Source organism: Podarcis gaigeae (genome assembly GCF_964106915.1).
Source record: "Podarcis gaigeae genome assembly, chromosome: 11".
Lineage (NCBI taxonomy): Eukaryota > Metazoa > Chordata > Lepidosauria > Squamata > Lacertidae > Podarcis > Podarcis gaigeae.
The window spans coordinates 34,326,653-34,350,430 of record NC_139687.1 but is presented as its reverse complement, the minus strand read 5'-3'; the positions used below and the strand labels follow the sequence as shown (position 1 = coordinate 34,350,430).

Below are 23,778 nucleotides of genomic sequence, written 5' to 3'. Positions count from 1 at the left end.
ATGAGCTCCCGTTGCTCAGTCCCAGCTCCTGGGCTTAAATGTCAGGGGTCCTTTACCTTTTTTAAAAGCTTGAAAATATTTTCCCTATGTTAATTAATAGCTGATAATTTACATTTTCTCAACAACATTTATTTGCAAGCATGGTATTACCCTTACAGTTATGTGCAATTAAATTGTGTGGTGTTTGTTTTAAGATTAACACCCTGCAGTTTATTTATTTTGAAAAATTATATCCATCTTTTCACCATCTCGTTCTCAAAGCAGCTTACAATGAAAAAAACGCAAAATTTCTAAAATAATTAAACTGCAAAAAATTTAAACCTTAGAAATTTAAATATCCAACATCTGAACAAGAAAATGAGAATGTTTTAGAACAGGGGGCGGCAAGGTTTACCTTGCCTGGGCTGGTCTACTCCAGCAGAGATCCCTCTGTGGGCCAGATCGAGCTCGTGCGTGAGCGCATGCAGCCGCAATTTCCAGCGTCTCCGTCTGTGCAGACATGATTTCCGGTGTCTGCATCTGCACAGACGCGATTTCCGGCACCACGGAAATGAGTCCCTGCGCCACACTGTGCCGTTTTAGCACAGTGTGTGGGGACTCTCCGAGCGGGCAGCTTGGTTCGGGGGTGGCTCGTGGGCCGGTTAAATGACCCCTGTGGGCCACTTGTGGCCCATGGGCCTTAGGTTGCCTACCCCTGTTTTTGAACATTGGAGAAGCATCCATGATGCAAAGGCCTCCTGGAATAAGATGGCTTTAACCAGGCACCTGAAACTAAACAGAGACAGTACCTGTCATAATATGTTTGTTTGCATAGTTTTAATAGCACTGCTTCAGATTCTGCAGATACCATATTCCTCCCTGCAAAGACAAGGAACGTTTTGCATCATCATTTATTATGACACAAATGGAACTGACGAATGTTAAATCAAAACTGATGAAATATTTCAGTGCAATTCCTGACTCCACACCCTTACCTCCCTTCTCTCGATTCAGCCTGAAACTGGGTGAGAACTGCATGTGTTACCTCTTTTCTCCTAATTGAAATCCTTCTCATAGGAGAGGCCAGACCAAATATTTCCATATTCTTATTACAATTTGTAACACAAAATGTGTTTAAGTAAAGATTATAAATGAAGGTGATCGTGTAAGAGCTTAAAGAAGTGTATTATCATAATTGTTTCCTCTTAGGCACAAAGGAAGCTGCTTGATACCAAATAAAGTCCAATGGTCATCTAGTTCAGTATTGTCTGAGCTAGACAATACTGAAAGACAATGTTAAACAATGGAGAAGGGTGTCATGAATTAGCCAGCCCCCAGGGAAGGTTTGCAGCCAGCTCCCAGAGAATGGTTGCTGACAATTGAAGGAAGCAGTCAGGAACAGAGGGTTATCTGCCATGCAGGATGAGCATGGCTAGTGCCAACTCCCTCACCCCTTGGAATGCCGGCTGATAAGGAAATAGAGAGCAAGCTAGAACACAGTCACAGCTCAATGAAAGCACAAATAGGTAAGAAAGAGTTAAGAAACAGCCTCTCAGAGACTGGGGAAGAGGAGGGAGCTGGCCCCCTCCATGAATGGGAGGACTGCAAGTTCAGTTGCTTCTGGTCTCACTGGAAGCAGTTTTCAGAAGGGTCATCATGATTAATGATGGTGGAGGCTGTGTTAGAGACGTCCAGTTATCTGTTTGTTTTGACAATAAATCATCTTTTTTAATTAACTACACTCACCGTGTTATCAAGCCAGGGACTGGACTCCTCACAAAGGGTTGCATATCCTCCAACATGTCTCCAGTGAAAATAGGGACGACCTGTTCCATATGTTGTGATGATGTAAACATTTGAATTGATGGAGCTGCAGCACAATCATTAATGAAGCTGAAGTGCAATAATAATAAACAGTTTTTGCTGCTGCTTCATTAAACATCCACATTACAAAATGTCCAGTGTATTTTGGGTCAAAGATAATTAATGGTGATTAAGAGAATGTAAGCTTTGCCTCTATTTTCTCTCACCACCTTCTTTTAGTATCTTGAACCTCTTTGTCTAAGGAGGAAATGTGGCTGTGCTTCACGTCATGATTGATATAGGACAACCAAGGATGCCAGGCCATCCTCTCTCAACTAGGTCATTCTTTCTAAAGTCTGTTTTGAAAGAGCTAGTACTCAGCTTCTCCACCTCTCCAGGAAAACACACACATGGCTCCACGGGTCTGTTGGCAGGATGCTGTGTGGGCTGAAGTCAGCAATAATGGAAGACCATATAAAACCGCCCTGCCAAGACCAGTCTAGTGCAACAAATACTTTAGGGATGCCTACAGGCTTTTCTGTTCTCCAGCAACTGGCAGAAATACATTCCCCCTGAACCTGGAGGGTAAACTGAGCTGTTATGGTCAATTACCTTTCATAGACCTGTCCTCTGGATTAACTCAATCCCATTTCAGAGAAAGCTTTAACTCAAGGGTTAACTGCTCCCGAAAAGACTCTCAACTTTCAAGAAATAGCTGCAAAGCCTCAGTAACCACTCCCATATTGACACTACAAAAAGGCCCGGCCTCAGCTATCAAGTTTTCAGAGGATCATAAAAACATACAAGAACAAAACAACTATATAAAACACATTAGAGTGATTAAAGCCAGCTACTCAACATGCTGGGAAGCCAGTGCAAATAAAATAGTCTTCACCTGGTGCTGAAAACAACACAGAGTTTATTTTACTCCAGAGAATTGTATTTTCCATAAGAGGTGCCACCACTGCAAAGGTGCCGTCTCTGATCACCATCTGCCTTCAGTGGAGAAAAACCTCAAATGATTTCAGATGGTGAATTCAACTCAGGCTCACGTGGAAGAAGGCATTTCTTTATAAGACTCAGGTCCCGGGTTGTTCAAGGTTAGTTCCAGTGGCCTGTGGCGTTGTTTAGAGTGACAAGATATAGCCAGTTTCGGTTAGAACTTAACCGCTGTTTTGGACTAATTAAAGTACAGTATCTGACAGGAGTGCCTGACATGCTCTGGTCCATGGGTCACAAAGAGTCGGACATGACTAAACAACATCATCATCTGACAACACAGTCTCCTGTGGAATTCATTGCAGGCCGCAGTCTAATCTGGAGGTTACCAGAGCATGAATCACTAGGACCAGACTCTCTTTTCTCATGAGGGGAGTCACAGCTGGCAAACCATCTGAAGTTGTTGAAAGGTGCTTCATATCAACCACAGAAGGCACTCAAGTCTCCATTGACAATGCCGGATCTTACAGCAACCACAAATTTCACAGCTGATCCGTCATAAGTGATACCCCAACCAGAATGGTTTGGATACTTCTCTCTATCTTATCAGAACTGAGCTTCAATGTATCAATCCTCATCCAGTCAATTTAAAATCCAAAATGCTGGTTCAGCAAGGCTACAGCCTCAGCTGAATGAGATAAAAAGAAATGGAGCTGGATGGCACAAACATACTGATAGCTCCAAATCTTCAGACAACCTCATTCAACAGCTTAAATGAGATACAAGTATAAAACATGTAATAAAGGCTGATGGAATTTCAAAGTTTGATTTTGCTGGTGCTTTCTTCAAAGGAATGCTGAGACATGTTTCTTTTGACCAACCACGGATGCTGTGAGCCTGTCAACTTGATACAGGTGCATGTTGGGAATTGTAGGTTTGTTTGCAATCTTGCCTGAGACATGTATTTTTTTTATTTTTATTTTTTTAAGCGAGAAGTTGCTTCCTGTTATAAACTGGGCAGAGGGGACTGGGTTAATCCCATTTATGCAAACGGTTCAGAAGAAGAAGAGTTTGGATTTGATATCCCCCTTTATCACTACCCGAAGGAGTCTCAAAGCAGCAACATTCTCCTTTCCCTTCCTCCCCCACAACAAACACTCTGTGAGGTGAGTGGGGCTGAGAGACTTCAGAGAAGTGAGACTAGCCCAAGGTTAGTCCAAGCAGCCCAAGCAGCTGCACGTGGAGGAGCGGAGACAAGAACCCGGTTCCCCAGATTACGAGACTACCGCTCTTAACCACACCACCACACTGGGTGTAGTGATTGTTGTTGTTTAATCATTTAGTCGTGTCCAACTCTTCGTGACCCCATGGACCAGAGCATGTTTAGTGATTACAAAACTTTATTGTTGTCAATACTGTGGTGATGGTAGGATGTACTCTTTCTATGAAGTCAGTCTGCTGTGGAATCCTTACCGGCAAGATTGGTGCACTATGTACATGCTTGCACCATTTATTTCTGAAGCATGCACAGCAGATAGCCACATAGTGCAATCTTGTACATATGTATCAAGGAGCAATCCCCATTAAGTGTAGTTTACTTCTGAGTAATGTGGTTATTGTTGCATGAACCCACACTAGAAACTGTGATAGCATAAATTCATTCAGAACAAAGGTAGCACATATCTACGCATTTATGCAGCTGTAGTGTTTAAGTGCCTACTGTTTCTTTGCAAAAGAGAAGGCGGAAATCAGAACAGGTGGAGGGCACATTTTTTCCCTCTCAATAAAAAAGCGACTGTGGGAGCAGGGGCCCCTTCTGAACCAAAGACTTTGGGCTTCATTAGGGGCTAAGTATTTGTATAATTGAAATGCTTAAGTGTCCAGTATCTTTGCAAGGAGGACAGAAAGAACCTGAACATGACCTCTGGTTGTCAAGCAGCCCCACCAGGTCCAATATTCAACAACCAGAACTAAGACAGGGTATTTTCAGTATGTCTTAAATTGTGGGGGGGAAAAATCAGTATTGTCTGGATGGTACTTGACCTCCCCACTCCCACACATGAGAGTACAGATCAGGGCTTACATTGGAAGAGCTGTAGTAGTATTTTCATATGTGGCAGAGATTTCATAATATAAAAAATATTGTTCTAAAATTATTAGTAATAAGTACTTTATCTGATTGCTAGACTCCTAAGATATGTCACAAAGACTGGTTGAACAGGTTGCAGAGCATAGCCATAATGGAAAATGCTACATGCTTTATTAAAACAATAACTGACCAGCTGCTCATTATTATTTTTTAGAATGCTCATTTTATTTTGGAGACATCATGGGCATAATTTACAATGAGACCCACTGGACTCTGATCTGAAACTAGACCTGAGACAGACCCACATAATTAGCATCATTCAAGGATAGCTGGAGTTTCATTAAATCATTGACGCTCATGGAAACTTTTCTGGGCACCCATTCTTACAGTTCATATACAATGTGTATCGTTATGCGTGTTTAAAGGAAAGCTACATTTTATTGCTTCACCCACAGCCATGTCCTGTTAAATGCTGTGTATGAGCTTGCCCCTCTCAACCATTAAAAACCACCAGTTGAACTATCCCTTTGGGAATGGTGTGCACTAGTTGCCAAGCAGAGATGAAGTGCAATGGCCCTTTGCTTAAATCCATGCTCTGCTCCCATAAGGCATGACCCTAGGTTCTTAACACAATAGGATATTCTGTTGTTGCTCTATAGAAAGGCTCCCGTGACACCTTTAGACTAACACACCTATTTGTAGCACAAGCTTTTGGGGATTAATAGTCCACTTCATCATGTGCATCCAATGACATACTTTGCTCCATGAAAGCTTAAGCTACAATAGATCTGTTAGTCTTAAGCACATACCTCTTCTTAATTTAATTTCTGCCACAATAGATTAACACAGCTGCCACTTGAAGTTCATACATAGTTTATGAACCCCCCCCCAAAAAAAAAAACCTTAGCAATGAAGCATGCAATAAAGGTTGGGAATTAGTATTAAGCACATTATTTTATTGACACCATATAACAAAAATACAAATCAGCCATTACGTACACAGTTATTACGTTCCAATTAAGACAAATTAAAAGCACACTTTCCATTCTTTTGCCAAATTCACGGAATTTGTTTTTCTTTATTCAGTCCATTAAAATCCTTATGAACATTGTCCGTTATCTAGAGCAGGCACAGCCAAACTCGGCCCTCCAGACGTTTTGGGACTTCCATCCTCCCTGACCACTAGTCCTGTTAGCTAGGGATGATGGGAGTTGTAGTCCCAAAACATCTGGAGGGCTGAGTTTGCCTATTCCTGATCTAGAGTCTTGGATTTATAGGGGGTGCTTTCAGGCAAATATACTTTCCCCAATAGCAGTGCAAGCCAGAGCTGCAGAATGGCCGACTACAACTGTGGCCTTTTCTGAACAAAGAACTGCCATTTTTAATTATCATGGAATGCATGAAGATTAGACAGCATCTATATTCCAATCGCAGACATGGATAACACTGTGCTGTTATTCACAATGCAACTACAGTAGACTCGCAAGTTGCTCAGGGGTTACATTTATAAAGCCAAAACAGCATATAGTCAGAACAATCCCTGAACCAATCTTGGCATGATCACTCCTCCCCTTCTTCTGAAGCTGGTGTGCCGAGTGGGCCTTGTCCCCCATGTAAGGCAGAGAGCTTTTAAGCCTTGCTTAGCAGGCTCTGGGATCTCACAAAGTCCCAACAAGATCTTGAGGAGGCCTCCAGAACCCTTGTGACAGTCTTCCAAAGCCCAGTAAGCAAATCTGAGAGCCTAACAGTTCTCTGCCTTGTGTGCATTTAATTTGTGTGATGTCAGTTGACCGGCTGCCGGGCACATAAAGCTGTATTCACACAAGTTAAATGCACGCAGGGTGCGAGTCTGCCGTGTTTAAAACTGAGCTATGGTAACTGTAGCAAAGAAATAAGTAAATAAGTCTGCCCAATGCAAAAATTTGTATTATCCGTTACTATGTCAAAAGTGTCACAAAACAGGAAGCATACACTTTTTGTTGTATTTTTGCTTGACTAAAAAAGTGATTACCCTAGCATGAATATATCAAAATAATGTGTGAAATATGCCTCAAAAAGAAAACAACAACTAAGTGTTAAACTTTAGCCTTGATATGCCAATATAGATGGGTTCAGGTGTCAAGCTAAACCATAGTTTAAGCATAATGAGAACTTATGCAGCAAAGTTTGCCAGTCACCAGCACAAGTATGAAGTGGAGCTGGGAGACTTAGCCACAGCTTGTCATGTTATCTAAACTGAAAAGGTGCAGTTAATGTTAACAATGGCTTGTTTGCAACTTCAAGTGTTGTTTCGCTTTGGGGAAAGGGGGCAATACAAATCTTGGAGAACTGATGGCTATTGCATTAGCGCTACAGCATGCGTGGAGTGTGCCAAGAACTGACCTAAGAGAGCACTGGATCTCAGTAAGTATACAATTCATTTGGATTTTCACTGGGTATTCCTAAGTGACGGTGCTTTTGTTAAACAGAACATTCAAAAAGGAGCACCCACATGTTTATAAAATGATCAGTTTCTACTTTGGTTTCCATTCTTCTTTGGCTATGGCAAAACTGTTTTCCTGTAGAGTGGTCCGGACTTTGGCAACTTAGAAGAACCAGGCTAGCTGTAGTTGATCCTTTTTTACATACTCAGATACAACTCAAAAGTCAATCCATAGAAGATATTAAGAGTCAAAACATTGCTACTCAAAGCGACATTTGTACAATGAAAACATTCCCTACAATACAAATGGTTATTTTAAAAAATAATAGATATATTTACATTTAGTTTCACATTGACATTGATGATACCATACAGAATGATCAACACTGGGCTGCACCTAAAAAATACATTTCTTAATATTTTGACATTTACAAGGAAAATTGGTTGCTATGTTTCGAAAACAAAACAATGAAGAAACGTACCTTTTGGAAGAAGCACCCAGACCACACAATGAATGGCATTTAGAAGGATACAATGTGACAATAAATCTTTAAGAAAGGGAGGATGGATTATTTGGGGGGGGTTACAAGATTTGGGGGGGGCATTTCTCAACTGCTTTTAAAAATAAGACGCGACACACAGAGGTGAATGGAGGATGAGTCATCGCAGACAAAGGACAGGAAGATGCCCACTACATGTTAAAACGGATGAACCTGATGTGATGAGTGGTGAAATTCCTTGACTCAGCGAAACAATAAGAGGTCTCATATACTGAGTGCTCAATTTCATACTTCATAGTAAACATGGCACAAGTGTTGTATTGGTGAAAATATTGCCCTGTCATTATCTGTGGTCCAACACAATCATGTCCCACCTTTATGAAAATTAACATATTTAAGCAACCAGGCTGTCTTTCTTTCTTCTTGTTATGACTTTCGTCTGTCATAATCACTGACCATCCTCTTGATGTGCGACAGTTTGCTCTTTAGTACCTTGCAGTGGGCTTTGCGGTTCTTATAGTCTGCTGACTAAAACACAGAATGAAAACTATTAATAAATGAAGTAAATCAGATTTCATTTCATCTTAAAAATGCTAGAATAATATACTGTCTTATTAATTCAAGTGATCACTATCAGAAGAGACAAATGAGCCTATTCTGAAACTCTCAATAGTTTATGAAGTCCTTAAAACAATGAATTTGCAGAATAATGACCCAAGGGATATGACCTCATGTGCTTCTGTTCGAAACTGAAGGAACACGTAAGTTTGAATTTTGAATGTGTAAATGTCTAAAGACAATGCATAAAACAAGCACCCTTAGATGTACTGCTAGATAAGAGTTTAATGGTTATTGTATTTGTTTAAAAACCAATAAAAATTTGTTTTAAAGAAAAAAATAAACGGAAGGAACATGTATGGCAGACCAATAGCTGTGCTTTTGTTTTAAAAGAGACAGAACAGTTCAAAGACAACAGTTTGAAAAGCGGCCTGCCACTTTAACAGAAAGAATTTATATGTTGAACACACCCAACATTAGATTCTGTCAAATACTGGTGCAGGGAGGGAAACACCCCAAACAGCTAGAGATTGAACATGCTTTGGCTCTGTATTTGACAGGGACAGATGCAAGCCCAACCTCAGCCTTCCCTTGCTCTGCCTCTGCAACCTGAAAAGTGGTCTGAATTTTGGAACACCCATCAGGTCAGAGCTGGAGCTGGAGCTGGGAGGCAGAGGATTGCTATGGCTATGAGCTTGTACCTGGACAGTATAAAACCAAAACAGATCTTAGCCTTCTGCCAAACTCTGGGGTGTGATTCATCCTCTCTCTTCCATAGCTCCAGTGTTCAGAGGAAAACTTGGTTTCATCTTGCCCACCAGAGGCTGCCTGGCCCCCTCACCTGTAGATTCAGTGACACTCCATAGATCCAATTTTTCCACAGGAGGCTAAAGTGGTTCTGGTGGCACAGAAACCCTTTCACCAGCTGAGGCTGGTGTGCCAACTGCACCCTCTCCTAGATAGAAATCACCTGGGCCAGAGTCATCCAGGCTATGTTAACTTGGCAACTTGTTCAACAAGAGCTAAGTCACAATTGAAGTCTACATGTTCTGTGGCCAAGGATTACTGCAACACATCTGGGACACTTCTAGCCCCATCATGTTGCACATGTGTTCAATGAGTTAGGTCCAAACTGGTGAAGAACAAAAATCAACAACTGTGGGAAACTACAGTGACTAGTGTTTTTGAATAAACACCACAAGCTTTTTAGAAGACAAAAACAATTGCAACAGGTTTCAGGAAGCAGCCACTCAAAGTCTGCAAAAATAGACAACCCAGCTGTACTTCTTTCAAAGTGGGTTACACAGCCTGCTGCAACAGGAGGTATCTTGGTTTACGCAGAGATTACTTAAGTAAACTACTTACTGCCTTTATATCCTTCAGTCGGTTGTATTCTTCAGCAGCAGACTACAAGTAAAAATAACTCAAATTAGATATCACAAACATTAGCAAAAATCAAAAGCAGAATGGAGGCAGGCTTCGTTATGATGCATGTATGAATATTCAACTATTAAACCAATATATTTATTGGTGACAAGAACAGCTGCAGGAACGTAAGGAGAGCCCGGCTGGATCAGGCCAAAGGCCCATCTTGGCCACCATTCTTTTCTCAAACAGTTGCCTATGGAAAGCCTGCAAGTATAGGTATCTGTTGGAGGAATTCTCATCTACCCCGATCCTTCACAAATATGGACTGGAGACCACACACTATTTGGGAGTGGGGAAGGAGAGGGATGGTTCAGTGATAACCCACAGGCTTTGCATGCAGAATGTCCCAGGTTCAATCCCCAACTTCTCCAAATAAAGCTTGCAAAGACTCATGTCTGAAGCCCAGGAATGGCAATATTCAAATAGATAGACAAATGGTCCAACTCCTTTTAATGCAGCTTCCTCGACTCCTATAACCCCCATAAGCCACCACCAATCAAAGATGACAACATTGGGATGGATGGAGTAATGGTTTAACTCAGCCTAAATAAGGAGTGGTTTCCAGGAAGCTAGTTATTGGGGGGGGGGGGATCAGAGATAGCCACTGCAGGAGTCTAGACTGATTGACCGCTGACAAGGGCCAGAGTCTCTATCTTTAAGCAGTGCTAAAGAGGCTAGAAAAGGGGATTGAGCAACAAACAGCAGGAAAGGAGACAGAGAAAAATATCCCATTATTTCATCAGTGTATTCACTCAAAAGCTGACTCAGATCCTTCAGAAATAAAAAGGAAGCAGCAAACATTGTGCAGTCAGCCCCAAAAGTCTTCCTCAGAGGTCACCAACATTAAATACTTTCCTTGTTGCTAACTCCCCACAACACTTGGGATTCTTGTTGGATGAAGTAGGTTAGAAAGCTCCTTTATCAAGCATGTTACTTCCTCTAAAGCTACAGGCATTTGAGTCCCAGTCAGTATTAGCATTAAGGACTGCTTTCTACATTACAGTAAATTATATATCTGTCTTTTCAGGTCAAAGAGCAACATCCTTTCTTCGGAAAGGGAAAACTACTTCCAGCTACCTAGCCTAAGGGAAGCCTACGGTTAGAGTTGGTTTCAACAAACACTGCACTGATTATTAGGAGTTTAGGTGTTTCTTTCCTGTTCCTTTTTAATTACAGTATCACAAACTTTAATAGCTTGTGATTTTTTTAGGGGAAAGCATATGGGACTAATAATAGTTGTCCATTGGCTACTAATATTGCGTTCAACGTCTAAAGCCACATTTCAAAAAAACAGAGAGACATAAAAATACAAATTTGCCTTCACCAAAACACCACTGAGTCACTTCACCAATCTTTTGCTCTTTCCAGTGACTCTTCAAGTTAGAGCTCCTTCCCTGACCTATTGCTTAAGAATGTTTTAAGTGGAGATGCCAAGGATGGAACCCGGGTCCTTCTGCATGAGAAATATGATGTCCAATGCAATGCCCATCATCATGCTGGGTGGGGTTGATGGGAGTTGGAATCTGACAACATCTGGAGGGCTATCCCACCCTCCACAGCCTTAGCTAGACTGTAGTTCTGGGAGATGGGATGCAAGCAAATTTAGTGCATATTACAGCACATGTACAGATGCAGACATAATTCTAATGTCCAAAATTCTCTCAAGAGGCAAATGGTGTATGTACCCCTAAAGCAATACTCTCATATCATAATATATTTCAATGAATGAAATTTACCCTATATTCTTCACTGTCTTCAGGGTAGTCATCCAATTCTTTATCAAGACGAGAAATTTCTCTGCTGATTTCGTCAAGCTCTGCTTGCAACCGCTTGTATTCTTGTAGACCTGCATCAAAATCTCGCTTGTATCCTTGCCTTTGTTGATCGGATGATACAGGTGGATATTCCCTGGATGAAGAGTGATTTAAATGACATTGTTTGAAGAAATGGAGTGGGCAGTTGCAGAGAGACTTGCTGATTTAGCATTTGTTTATAGGGAAAGGATACCTATGATGCAAATTAATCTTTCAGTTTTGTGCTTTGGTCAAAGCATGAAAATGTAGAATTTAGATCTGCATTCTTTACTAGAACTGGCAAAAGCCTATAGGAGCCTTGTAGACAGATGAACCAACGCAATAATAAAGAAGTACATTTCCACACCTTTAAAGAGTAAAGTTTTCACTGCACTAAACATTAGCCTGTGCAAAAGAAACATGTTAATAAATTGAAATGTTTGCTTTCCCAAGGAGAATTCTCAGTCCCAGAAAGTTACTTCATGTCAACGGTTTCTGCAGAATATTGCAACACTTGTGTTAAAAATGTAATTTAACAAACAATATCACAGCATATTTTTGAAATGAACATTGACATGCTATATAACCTGATTTGATCAAATGGACTACACAGGTATTTCACCGAACACTTCCTATTTTTTGCAGTCATGAAATGAAAGAACCAGACAGGCAATGTACCAATGTGCTTATGGTATGCATATTGTTATCATTTTTATACTGAATAACAATCCCATATAAAGTCATGATGGCAGACCATTTGCAACTTTCCTTCAGCAAGACTTCAGTTTCTAGAAATTATTACCACTATTTTGGGCTCCATCTTCCTTCCATGTACATATGGTTATCCAAGGAAATCTCTCTCTCTCTCTCTCTCTCTCTCTCTCTCTCTCTCTCTCTCACACACACACACACACACACACACACACACAATATGCATTCCACATATTATGTTTTTTGCACCTTGATTGGGCAAATGCATGGAAAGGGCACTGTTTACTTAACAAGCAATGCAAGCTTTCCTTCATACTTCATTATCTTGGCTGACTGCATGAGTTGCCATAGTTACGCATAACACACTTGAGTTTCTAACTCAGGTTACATAAAGGGTAGCTGGAGTGCATTTCATTTGTACCTCTTTATTTTGAAAATTGGTTACTATAAGTTTTACTTACAAAAAGGTCTGTAAAGGGACAAATCAAGAATTTCACAAACTATGTTACTATCTGATTAGAGTGAGGCATATTTATTTAATTGCTGGTCAGTTTTTACCTATTTAAGCAGTGATCCAAGAACTTTTAACCAACTGAATCATCTCACTGAAACACAGGAAGAGCCATTTCTGAAATCTTACATTCTTGTGACCAGATTCTAAAAACAGAGACCTTCCAAGTATGCATACAAGCAGCAGCTCAGGATGAGTCAGTTTCAGCAGGCAGTTTTCAGAGGCTAGTAATGTTCCAAAATATGACATCTGCCTGCACCTCCCTTCATTTTCCTGCTCTGCCCTAACATACAAGATTGACACCTTAATAGGTAGGTAACACACAGAAGCTACAGCAACTAATTTTTCAATCCATCACATTCATGTAAAATACTTATATTCAAACACAGTGATGCTTCCATCAGTAGTAGGAAAGGCACTGCACTTATATTTTCCCTGCTGAAATACTAGCTTTTCACTAACAAGTAGGTGACATCAACTTCTGAATTTCATATCCAGTTTCCATTTATGCTAGTGGAAACCTAGAGAGAGTGAGTGTTGGTAGGAGGCTGTATCCCAGTGCTCTTCATAACATACACAACCTGTTAAAGCCTCATGGTAACCTGCATCAACTTGAGTTGGAATAAGTGGGGTTCTCTGTACTGATGCTCTACAACCAGGCTGCCATTAACATGGTACCAATGCCCAAGTTGTATGGAATTGTCCATACCTGTCCCAGTCCTCCTCCAGTTCATCACAAGACTCTCCTCCAGTGGTGTAATCTGCATCATAGTTGTCGGTGTAGGTTCTCTTTGCTCTTCCTGCTCTTCCTTTTTGTGCTGGCTCCTTAGCTGACCCATTGTAACTGCTAGTGTTGGCATACTGAGGTGGCATTGGGCTCTTTGTTAAATTCACTTCAGGTATCCTGTTACAAAACAAAAACAATTCATTTCCATTAAGAAAGACAAAATAAAGACTGCTGGTTGTCAATGCTAGGCTTCCCAATGTTAAGATTATTTTCCTCATCACACAAAATGACACTATTGTCTAAGAGCTGTTTACGAAGTCAGGTAGACTAATGCAACAGGTAACAAAGTCAGTGAAGTCATGCCAGATACTTTCTGCTCTGCAGCATAAGCTGGTACCCTTCTCTAGAAATGTTAATCAGAGTAACCCCTGTAATTCTAAGGGCTCAGAGTTACTGTTCAGCTTTAGTAAACTAATGATTAAAATATGAACAAAAGGGACCTACGCATTGAACTTGATGAAATAAAATGTTGGACGCATTTGCTTGACTGTTCTTTAACTTTAAGTATCCCAACCTTTTGCAAGTTGTACACATTTAATTTCCCTGTCATTTACAGAAAACAGTTGACTTCAAGAATCTAAGACAAAATGATATTAATTATTGTTTTCTTTGGCACACACACAACAGTCCTCAAATCCTTCTGTAAGCAAACCTCAGTATGTGCAAGTGAAACTACCAGATATACATCCTGCCTCATCATCTTCTGTGTTTTGTCATGTCTTTTTTGATATTGAAAGCCCCTCTCAACATGGCTCACATAATTAAAATTAAATTTTACTGTGAATATGGTTCTGACCCTCCCTGCTATAGCCATAGTTGGGGGCAGTTTTGGGAAGGGTCAGACCAATATTCATAACAAAACTTATTTTTAATTATGTAAACCACCCTGAGACTTGTGTTTAGCCATTATTGAAGGTGGTTTACATTTAACTTAGTCTTTAAGTGAGAAAACAAGAGTGGCACATCTTGGGTCAGGCACATTTTGGCTGGCCCTGATAGCCAAAATGGTGTGGTTTCTAGGACCCTGCCTTTTGCTTTCAGTGTAATCCTGGGTATATTTATTTGAAAGTCAGTCTCGTTACATTCATTGGGTCTTCCTCCTAGATTAACAGGCATAGAGTTGCAGCTGTAGTAATTGACCTTATACTGTGCCTCCATGGGAGGTCAGGCACAATTTCCAGCTCTATTTTGGGGGAACTGGGGTAAGAGAACAGGAGTTTGCTTTAGCAGGGACTAGTTGAGGTGGCTTGCGCACCAGTCAAACAGATGCCCCAAACCTTCCTCTCTAGCTGGTTTACCTGCCATGCCATGATGAGTGTTTTAGCAACATAGCCTTCCTTTCGAGCTTGAAGGTGGTGGCGAACACATCTTCTTCCATCTGCTCAAGGGTGATCCCTGCCCAACTCTAAGCTACAAAGAAACTTGATTGGGCTGGTAGAACACTTTCCAATGCATGGTGATAGAAATATTAGCTCCCCCCCCCCCCGGTCAATTTATTTTCTGCAATTAGACCCCAGATGACCGAGGGACTTACACATTCTAGGTTAAGACATGGTTGTGAAACTTCTGAATACCACTAATGTGACAAGCCGCCCCGCCTGCCTCCGCCCAATGAATGCAGTGTTTTTATTTCATTCAATATAGAGACTGAGAACGTTATGAAATCGTCACTTGTGAGCTAAATTTGCAAGCAAGATGGTGTTGCTGCACCTCTCAAAACATGGCCATCAACCTTTGACAACCATTCATTACAGTGCTATTTCATGTAATATGTATGCAAGGACTGTCCTTATTCCATTATGTTCATTCATAAACAGAATAACTAACAAGTTCAGCTATGGCTATCTTCCAGACAAAACATAGTTCTTAAGGTACAAAGGCAAGCTGGATGAACGACATACTTTCTGATCACCAGTTCCTCTTGAACCCAATTAAAAGGTGATACATGGGGGCAAAGTAATGATAAACCACCAATACATCACCTAAGGCAGTGGCAGACGATATGATGCGCTCCAGATGTTATAGACTGCACTTCCCATTAATTCCTGGCCATTGGCCATGCTTGCTAGGGTTGATGGGAGTTCTAGTCCAAAACATCAGGAGGGCATACTACCTGACGTAAGGAACGCTTGATGAGCAAGTGGGCAATGGAAGCCAATACAGTGGTACCTCGGGTTAAGTACTTTCTTTGTTCTGGAAGTCTGTTCTTAAACTGAAATTGTTCTTAACCTGAAGCACCACTTTAGCTAATGGGGCCTCCTGCTGCCACCGAGCCGTCAGAGCATGATTTCTGTTCTCATCCTGAACCAAAGTTCTTAACCTGAAGCACTATTTCTGGGTTAGCGGAGTCTGTAACCTGAAGCGTATGTAACCTGAGGTACCACTGTAATAGAAGGCAAGTCAGTTTTCTAAACAATGGAGCCAGAGAATATTACAAGAACAGCAATCTCTTCAAGCAACCTCTACAAGCCCAGGGGATAACATGATTCTTTCAAATCACTATGCTTAACGTTCTCCCAACACACCCCTAAGTTGATATTGGCTCTTGATTAAAAGCTTTTAAAAAATTTCCACACACCCAAGAACTTGGGAGAAGTTTTTTTTAAAGGCTGTTCAGTATTTACAAGATGCATGAAGGAAGATAGGATAGTACTGCTCATTCTTTAAAAATCCCTAGAGTTAGGATTCTTAGTGCTGCTTTAATGTTTCTAGGTGTTGGCTTTATGTTATTGTTTTCATCATAAATTCCCTTACAAAATGCTATGAAATGCAGGGTGCAACAGTGAAAGAACAATACACCCAAGGGACTAAGTCTGTAATCCTATGCCCTTATCTGACAACAAGTCTCACAGAACTCAACAAGACTTACTTCCAGAGGACTGTAAGTGTATGTTTACTTCCTAGGTTATCAAAATGCGGATTGGTTATCCTTATCCAAATACTTATTAAACAGTGGAGGACACACATGAAAAGTAAACAGCAGTGTAACCATGAAACTATGCTCTTGAAACCTTAAACACAGGGCCTGTGTTTGTTCTCTCAGGTTGTGCACATTCTACATTTTATACAATATTTGCACTTTTATTGTTAGGTCTGCATACCATGAAAAGTATACCCACACAGGCATCAGCCTTGCTTTTAATGCAGAATATTGAAAAGAAAAAAACAAAGCTATGCACATCCCGGATGAACACTGTAACAAATAAATCCTGTATATGACAAAGTGATAAGTAGCTACAAGATGAAGATCAACAGTATGCTTTTTTCTTTTTTTCAAACACCCTAGTCTCTTAACTCTCAGGACAGGTCAGATCCAAGTGTTATTTATTTATTGAGGTTTTCCTATCCCCTCTAGTCTGGAGCATTTCACATAAGAAAAGCTTAAAACAACCACCTAACACATACAATAACAATAAAACCATTACATTTAAAGACAACAGAGCAGCAGTGATACATTTCTTTCTTTTTTATTTTTATTTTTTTATAATATATTTATTAAGGATTTTAGACATTATAGTCACCAAACACTTAAAAAACCATCACCAACATACAATTAACAAAAATAAAGAGAGGAAAAAAACAAAATGAAAAAACAAATAAGATTAACACCTTATACAAAAAAACATACCACAACAGAATAACCATATTTTCTTCACTTCTTGGACTTCCTGCATTCCTAATTTATAAAACTTTAAACAGCAATTTATCATCTTGTTTCGATGCTTATTTTGTAATTTTCCAATATTATATCTCTAACTTTAAATACTTTCGTATAAATCTTAAATACTTAATTTAGACATAATATTTATCCAGAATTTATCTCTTTCTCAAGTTTAACTTATTCTCATATTCCTTTCAACTAGCTTGATGGTGCCGTGTTGTTTTCAGTCCTGCATCCTTCTTAACATTCATACAATTTGCAGTATTTTTGTAAATAGTCCTTAAATTTCTTCCAATCCTCTTCTGCTGCTTCCTCTCCCAGGTCTCGGATTCTGCCAGTCATTTCTGCTAGTTCCATATAGTCTATCAGTTGCATCTGCCATTCTTCCAGCGTGGGCAAATCTTGGGTGTTCCAATGCTTAGCGATAAGTATCCTTGCTGCTGTTGTTGCATACATAAAGAATGTTCGGTCCTTCTTTAACACCCTCTGGCCAACAATGCCCAGAAGAAAGGCCTCTGGTTTCTTAGGGAAGGTATACTTAAATACCTTTTTCAACTCATTATAAATCATTTCCCAGAAAGCCTTAACCCTAGGGCAAGTCCACCAGAGGTGAAAGAACGTTCCTTCAGTTTCCTTACATTTCCAACATTTATTGTCAGGCAAATGATATATTTTTGCAAGCTTGACTGGGGTCATGTACCACCTATATATCATTTTCATAATATTTTCTTTCAGGGCATTACATGCCGTGAACTTCACACCGGTGGTCCATAACCTTTCCCAGTCAGCAAACATGATATTATACCCAATGTCCTGTGCCCATTTTATCATAGCTGATTTAACCATTTCATCTTGTGTGTTCCATTTTAACAGCAAATTGTACATTTTTGAAAGTACCTTAGTCTTAGGTTCTAACAGTTCTGTTTCTAACTTCGATTTTTCCACCTGGAATCCTATCTTTTTATCCAAATTAAAGACCTCTTTAATCTGAGCATAATGCACTTTATCTTTTAATTTCTCCAAACTCTGCAGCCTCCAAGTATCTCCATCCTTTTCTAATATTTCCCAATATTTCGGCCATTTGGCCTCCATATTGAGTCTTTTCCGGGCCTTGGCTTCCATTGGTGACAACCACCTTGGGGTTTTGTTTTCTAGTAAGTCTTTGTATTTTGTCCAGACGTTAAACACTGCTTTTCTAACAATATGGTTCTTGAAAGCCTTATGGCTTTTAACCTTGTCGTACCAAAAATATGCATGCCATCCATAAGCATTATTAAATCCTTCCAGATCTAAAACATCGGTGTTCTCAAGAAGCAGCCAATCTTTCAGCCAGCAGAAAGCTGCTGATTCATAATACAACCTTAAGTCTGGCAGGGCAAACCCCCCTCTTTCCTTAGCATCAGTTAATATTTTAAACTTAATTCTGGGCTTTTTGCCCTGCCAGACAAATTTGGAGATATCTCTTTGCCACCTCCCGAAACACTCCACTTTGTCCACAATCTGTAGAGTCTGGAACAAAAACAGCATTTTTGGCAATACATTCATCTTTATAGCAGCAATTCGGCCCAACAAGGAAAGTTTCAATCTTGACCAACATTCTAAATCCCTTTTAATTTCTGACCAGCACTTTTCGTAGTTGTCCTTAAATAGACTCAGATTCTTGGCTGTTATGTTTACCCCTAGGTATCTCACTTTTTTAACTACACTTAAATCTGTCTCTTTCTGAAACCTTTCTGATTCTGAAAGTGTCAAGTTTTTTTCCAATACTTTAGTTTTTTGCTTGTTTAGTTTAAATCCCGCCACCCGACAAACTCATAAATCAGTTGCAATACCCTTTTCGTACTAGATTCTGGCTCCTGTAAAGTCAAAACCAGGTCATCTGCAAAAGCTTTAAGTTTGTACTGTTTCGCTCCGACCTGAATTCCTTCAACCAACCGGTCCCCTCTGATCATATTCAAGAGCACCTCCAGGACCGAAATGAACAACAAAGGGGAGATAGGGCAGCCTTGTCGTGTTCCTTTTTCAATTTTAAATTCTTCCGTCACCACATTGTTAACTATCAATTTAGCTTTTTGTTCTGAATAAATTGCATCTATCCCATTTTCAAAACCCTGTCCCACTCCCAGCCCTTCCAGATTTTTCTTCATAAACTTCCATGAGATGTTGTCAAAGGCCTTCTCCGCATCTATGAATATTAACACTGCTTTTGTATTAATATTTGTTTGTAAAAGTTCCAAAATGTCAATGATATTCCTTGTATTAGCAAACAAGTGTCTACCAGGGAGAAAGCCTGCCTGATCCTTGTGGATCACTTCGTTTAAAAAAATTTTAAATCTACTCGCTAAAATATCTGCAAAGATTTTGTAATCCACATTTAGGAGGGAAATGGGACGGTAGTTCTTAAGTTATGTCTTTTCAGTTTCTAATTTAGGAATCAATGTGATGAAGGCTTCTTTCCACGATACATTTCTTTATTCCCTCTTCTGAGAATTAACCCTCCACCCCATCCTCAACCTAGCTAGTTAACCTATCTGTCAGCTGTTCACCTAAACTAACCCATGATCCAAACAAAGGTGTAATTCAGATCCTGGGATCACCGCCAGTGTCAGAATTTGGGCTTTCAAATTTCAGTGGGACCCTGTGTAATGCCAAAATTCAGCACCCATTACAGGTGAACCAGTCGCACTCCCCTAAATCTGCCGCTGTTACTGCCCCCCACCCATTTCAACTGCAGGTCAGTGTTACAGTTTTGGCAACAGGAATCTTAGTAACTGATTAATGTTCCGAAAGGGGGGGAGGAGGAGAAAAATGATATCACAACCTGCTTTGAATTGCTTAATATTGATCCTGTGTGGTCTTTCTATTGCATTGTGTCCATTAAATTAGGGGGGGGGGGACAGGAACATTTATACTTACGGAGTAGCTCTGTAGCTATTGTCATTATAGATCTGTTGTACAGGAACTTCAGAAACTGAGTAACCCACAGAACTGGCAGCTCGATCTGTATAGTCAGCTACAGGGGTAGGTATTGCTGGCTCCGGATTTATGTTCTTCACCTGGAAGGACATACATGTGTTAAGATAAACACGTAACATTGAACAGGATACCGTCATCCCAGAGCAGAATACTTCTCTCGGCTTTTAATTGGCTGCATTTCAGATTCTTAAATGGCGCAAAATGGGTATTTAAAGAAAGGATTAGACTCCACAGTAGAGGGCTGAACCCACAATGCAGCACTAAAGAACACGTTGCCTGCCAGGTCTCTCTGCCCAAAGAGGTTATAATAAGCAACTACACTCAAGGGAGAATTTTGCAGTTTTTCAAATGCCAAAATTTCGCACCAAACTAAGCCTGCCTCAAATGTGCATGTTGAGCATAAGGCTTTGTACAGATTCACTCTGGCTCCGGTGCGTTCCCGTTGCTGGTGTTTGAAACTGTGTACGCATGACATTAGCCACTATGAATATCTATCCTGTAAGGGTTTGAGAAATACTGCTGTTTAATGCCTCATACCAGCTTCCATCCAATTTACTAACTTAAACCACAGTTCAACAGCTGTTGTGTGTGTGCAGGTGACAGCTTCCTGAATAGGGGTTTGGGGGGTTGCTGGGGTGGGAAAACCAAACAGGTAATGTGCATTCCTGTCCCTTCTTTGGTGCATACAGCAATGTGCAAGTGAGACTTGCAGAATGGGGTGCACAGTGATCATGTCTCCTTAGTCTGACCCACAGGTGAAGAGATCCGAGATGAGACACTTTTCTAGAAGTCATTCTCAACAGCCCCTCACACATGGGACTACAACTGGAACAAATGCTGAACTTGAATTCAACATCTCACTATTATGTCTGCTCGTCAGCACAAGCATTTCTGCTTACTAGAACAAATGCTATTCCCTGCCCCTTGGGTACTGTTCTGAGGTTCTCCCAGAGCTGTTTGGGGGGCACCCGGGTGCCCAGGGGTAGGGGGGGGGAGAGACCCATTGTTCTAGCAGGACTCGTACCGGTTCCTGCTACCACAACTGTTTACTTGAATTGGACCTATTGCAGCGACTTTTACATGCCTGTTGATGGAGCCTGAGAATTCCCAGTATCCCACATCAAGAACACCCGAGAGCTTCCCACTGGGGAATCCCCTTTCTTGACTCATCCGGAAAATACAGGCATTTAGTCACCTTCTCTGCTGTAGAACAGCAGCAGGTGATGAAATGCACACATGGTAATGTTAAGGTTCATTTTAAAAAATCAATATAAACAACTATCGCACGAAAATGAAAAACAAACAAACAAACCCAGCAGTCCAGGAATAACTCAGACAGCAAAACATAACTGGCTAATTAAAAGCTTAAGCAAGCTTAAAGACACAAACAAAGTCAGCCAGTAGAAAACGCTCTCAACCAGAGCCACAATTTCACCTGCTATCACCAAGGGAGCCAGGCAGCCCACTCTGGGAAACGCATTCCACAGAAAAGGCTCAGCTCTCTGCACCCTCACTGACCTCACCCAAAGCAGGCTGCCCAGAGTAGAATCCAAGTGCCTCTCCCTTGAGTGACTGACTCTCTTATCAGCCAACTTCTCAGATCAAAGAGCTTCCCATGAGGCGGCTCCGACCCCCAGGCACCTGGCTGAAGGCAAGACCCAGGATATCAATCCAGAGCCATCCAGGTCAGTTTCCAGGCTGATGCATGAACAAATCACTCAGTCTCAGGAATGTTTGGCCCAAGGTGGCAGAATTTGTAAAAACAATTCTAACTATATGGCACCACGTCACGAAAACAGTGTGGGTGGGGGCAGCCACCCTGGCTGGGACATCTTGCTAAATAATTCCAGTCATGCCATTCTGAGGTGGGGCAGAAGTTACATATGGAGTGCACCACTCATATCAAGAGACACAGAACACACGTACAGTGGTACCTCGGGTTAAGTACTTAATTCATTCTGGAGGTCCGTTCTTAACCTGAAACTGTTCTTAACCTGAAGCACCACTCTAGCTAATGGGGCCTCCCGCTGCCATAGCACGATTTCTGTTCTCATCCTGAAGCAAAGTTCTTAACCCGAGGTAATATTTCTGGGTTAGTGGAGTCTGTAACCTGAAGCGTATGTAACCTGAAGCATATGTAACCCGAGGTACCACTGTACTTTTCTTTTAAGGCATAAAACACCTGCTAGGCAGAAATTTCTTTGCATGAATTGAAGCAGCTCTGACCACAAGAGATTGATGGCTAAGTATTGGCAAGGAGCCTTCTTCAGCTCAAAAGCTGCATTTCCTGTTGGCTAACTGGGGGGAGGAGGGCTGCATGCCAAAAGTGGGGTGTGGCTACCCCACCCCCTGCTCACACATGCTTTTTTAAAAAGAGTGCTTTTAAAAGCTTTTAAAGTAGCAAACCCCAAACAACAATTAGCATGGAATGGAAACCTTATTTCAAGTACCTTGCAAGTACCTGCAAGCAGGGATTTTCTGGGATCACAGTTGGGGAATGAAGGGTTAACTCTCCTCCCAAGCTCTACCTGGAGGGCGGGGGGGGGGGGAGAGAAAGCCCCTCTCCTACATCACAATTAGGCTTCTGTTGTTTGGAAGTCTTTCAAGCCTAATTGCAGCACAGGGGGTCCTGGCTGGGGAAGGAAAGGTTTACAATGGCCACCCCAGGGGATAATTGTATATAAATGAAGGCTTTTTTTCAAGCCTGATAGCTGGAGGGCAGGGGTGCAGCAAGAAGGGGATGCTTATGATGCAGATGAGGAGGACCCAGGGGCTACATCTGGCACACAGGCTGATATTTTCCACCCCTGAGTTACGGGTTTTATCAAATTCGTACTGGCTTCAAAGCTGCATGGGACTGCAGTTATTTGCAGTTTAACCAATGGGGCAAAATATTCCCTCCCAGTATCTGGATACCACACTAGAAAGCACCATGGTTCTAATCTCAGCATTTTGTAAAATGGTGTGCATAGACATTTGTTCTGTGAGTATACAGTCTAAACCTCCACTGCCTTGGGAGAAGAAAAGGCAAAGGAGTAAACCTTACAGAAATTCGGAGTGGAGTCCCTAAGTGGCACCTTGTACGCCTCCTTCCAGTGACCCCTGCAGCCAAGCTGGTGCCAAATGCATAGGGAAGCATAAGTCTGATGTTATTGAGCTTTATATTTGCTGGAATCTGCCCAGAGTTGCTATGGCAACCCAGTCAGATGGGCAAAGTACAAATAATAAAATTTGTTGTTGTTGTTGTTGTTGCTCCTTTGGACCACATCAGCGAGGTTGAGGGGGGGTGTCTTGTCATCTGGGCAGCCCAAGACCTCCATACACACTACCCAGGCTTGCACCTCAGGAAGGCCACTTCCATGCTACTAACACAGCAGTTTGCCTTCACCCCTAGAGGCACAATCCAATGTCTCTGGAGACAGAGGGATACCAACAACAACCCCTTCCAAGAGGCTGGGTGTAACTACTTTCACAAAGCAACTACTTTCTTCTCAAATTCCATCTGATATTCAGTATTAGATATGGAGTGCTATGTGTCTTCGCCTCACGATCTCTTTTGGGCAGAGGAAGGAGGGAGGGAAAGAGCAGTTTGACTGGTTTTTCAAACTTTACATGGTTATT

The 23,778-nt window shown here is 41.2% G+C and overlaps 1 protein-coding gene and 1 long non-coding RNA gene across 3 annotated transcripts in view; one reads left to right on the top strand and one right to left on the bottom strand.

Annotated features, from left to right (window-relative positions):
* Nucleotides 1-5,745: 5,745 nt before the first annotated feature.
* OCLN (occludin) overlaps nucleotides 5,746-23,778 on the bottom strand; it is a 33,806-nt gene continuing 15,773 nt past the window's right edge. For both annotated transcript variants that reach the window (XM_083703237.1, XM_083703238.1), the window contains exons 5-9: nucleotides 20,098-20,237; nucleotides 13,443-13,637; nucleotides 11,455-11,626; nucleotides 9,656-9,697; nucleotides 5,746-8,260 (exon numbers count right to left, since the gene is read on the bottom strand). In XM_083703237.1, coding sequence (XP_083559363.1) covers nucleotides 8,159-8,260; nucleotides 9,656-9,697; nucleotides 11,455-11,626; nucleotides 13,443-13,637; nucleotides 20,098-20,237 — 651 coding nt within the window. In that variant the 3' untranslated portion in view covers nucleotides 5,746-8,158. The remainder of the gene's footprint in view (nucleotides 8,261-9,655; nucleotides 9,698-11,454; nucleotides 11,627-13,442; nucleotides 13,638-20,097; nucleotides 20,238-23,778) is intronic.
* Nucleotides 8,267-11,948, top strand: LOC310827401. The gene is made up of 2 exons (XR_014556348.1): nucleotides 8,267-8,493; nucleotides 11,087-11,948. It is a non-coding gene; the product is annotated as an uncharacterized lncRNA (long non-coding RNA).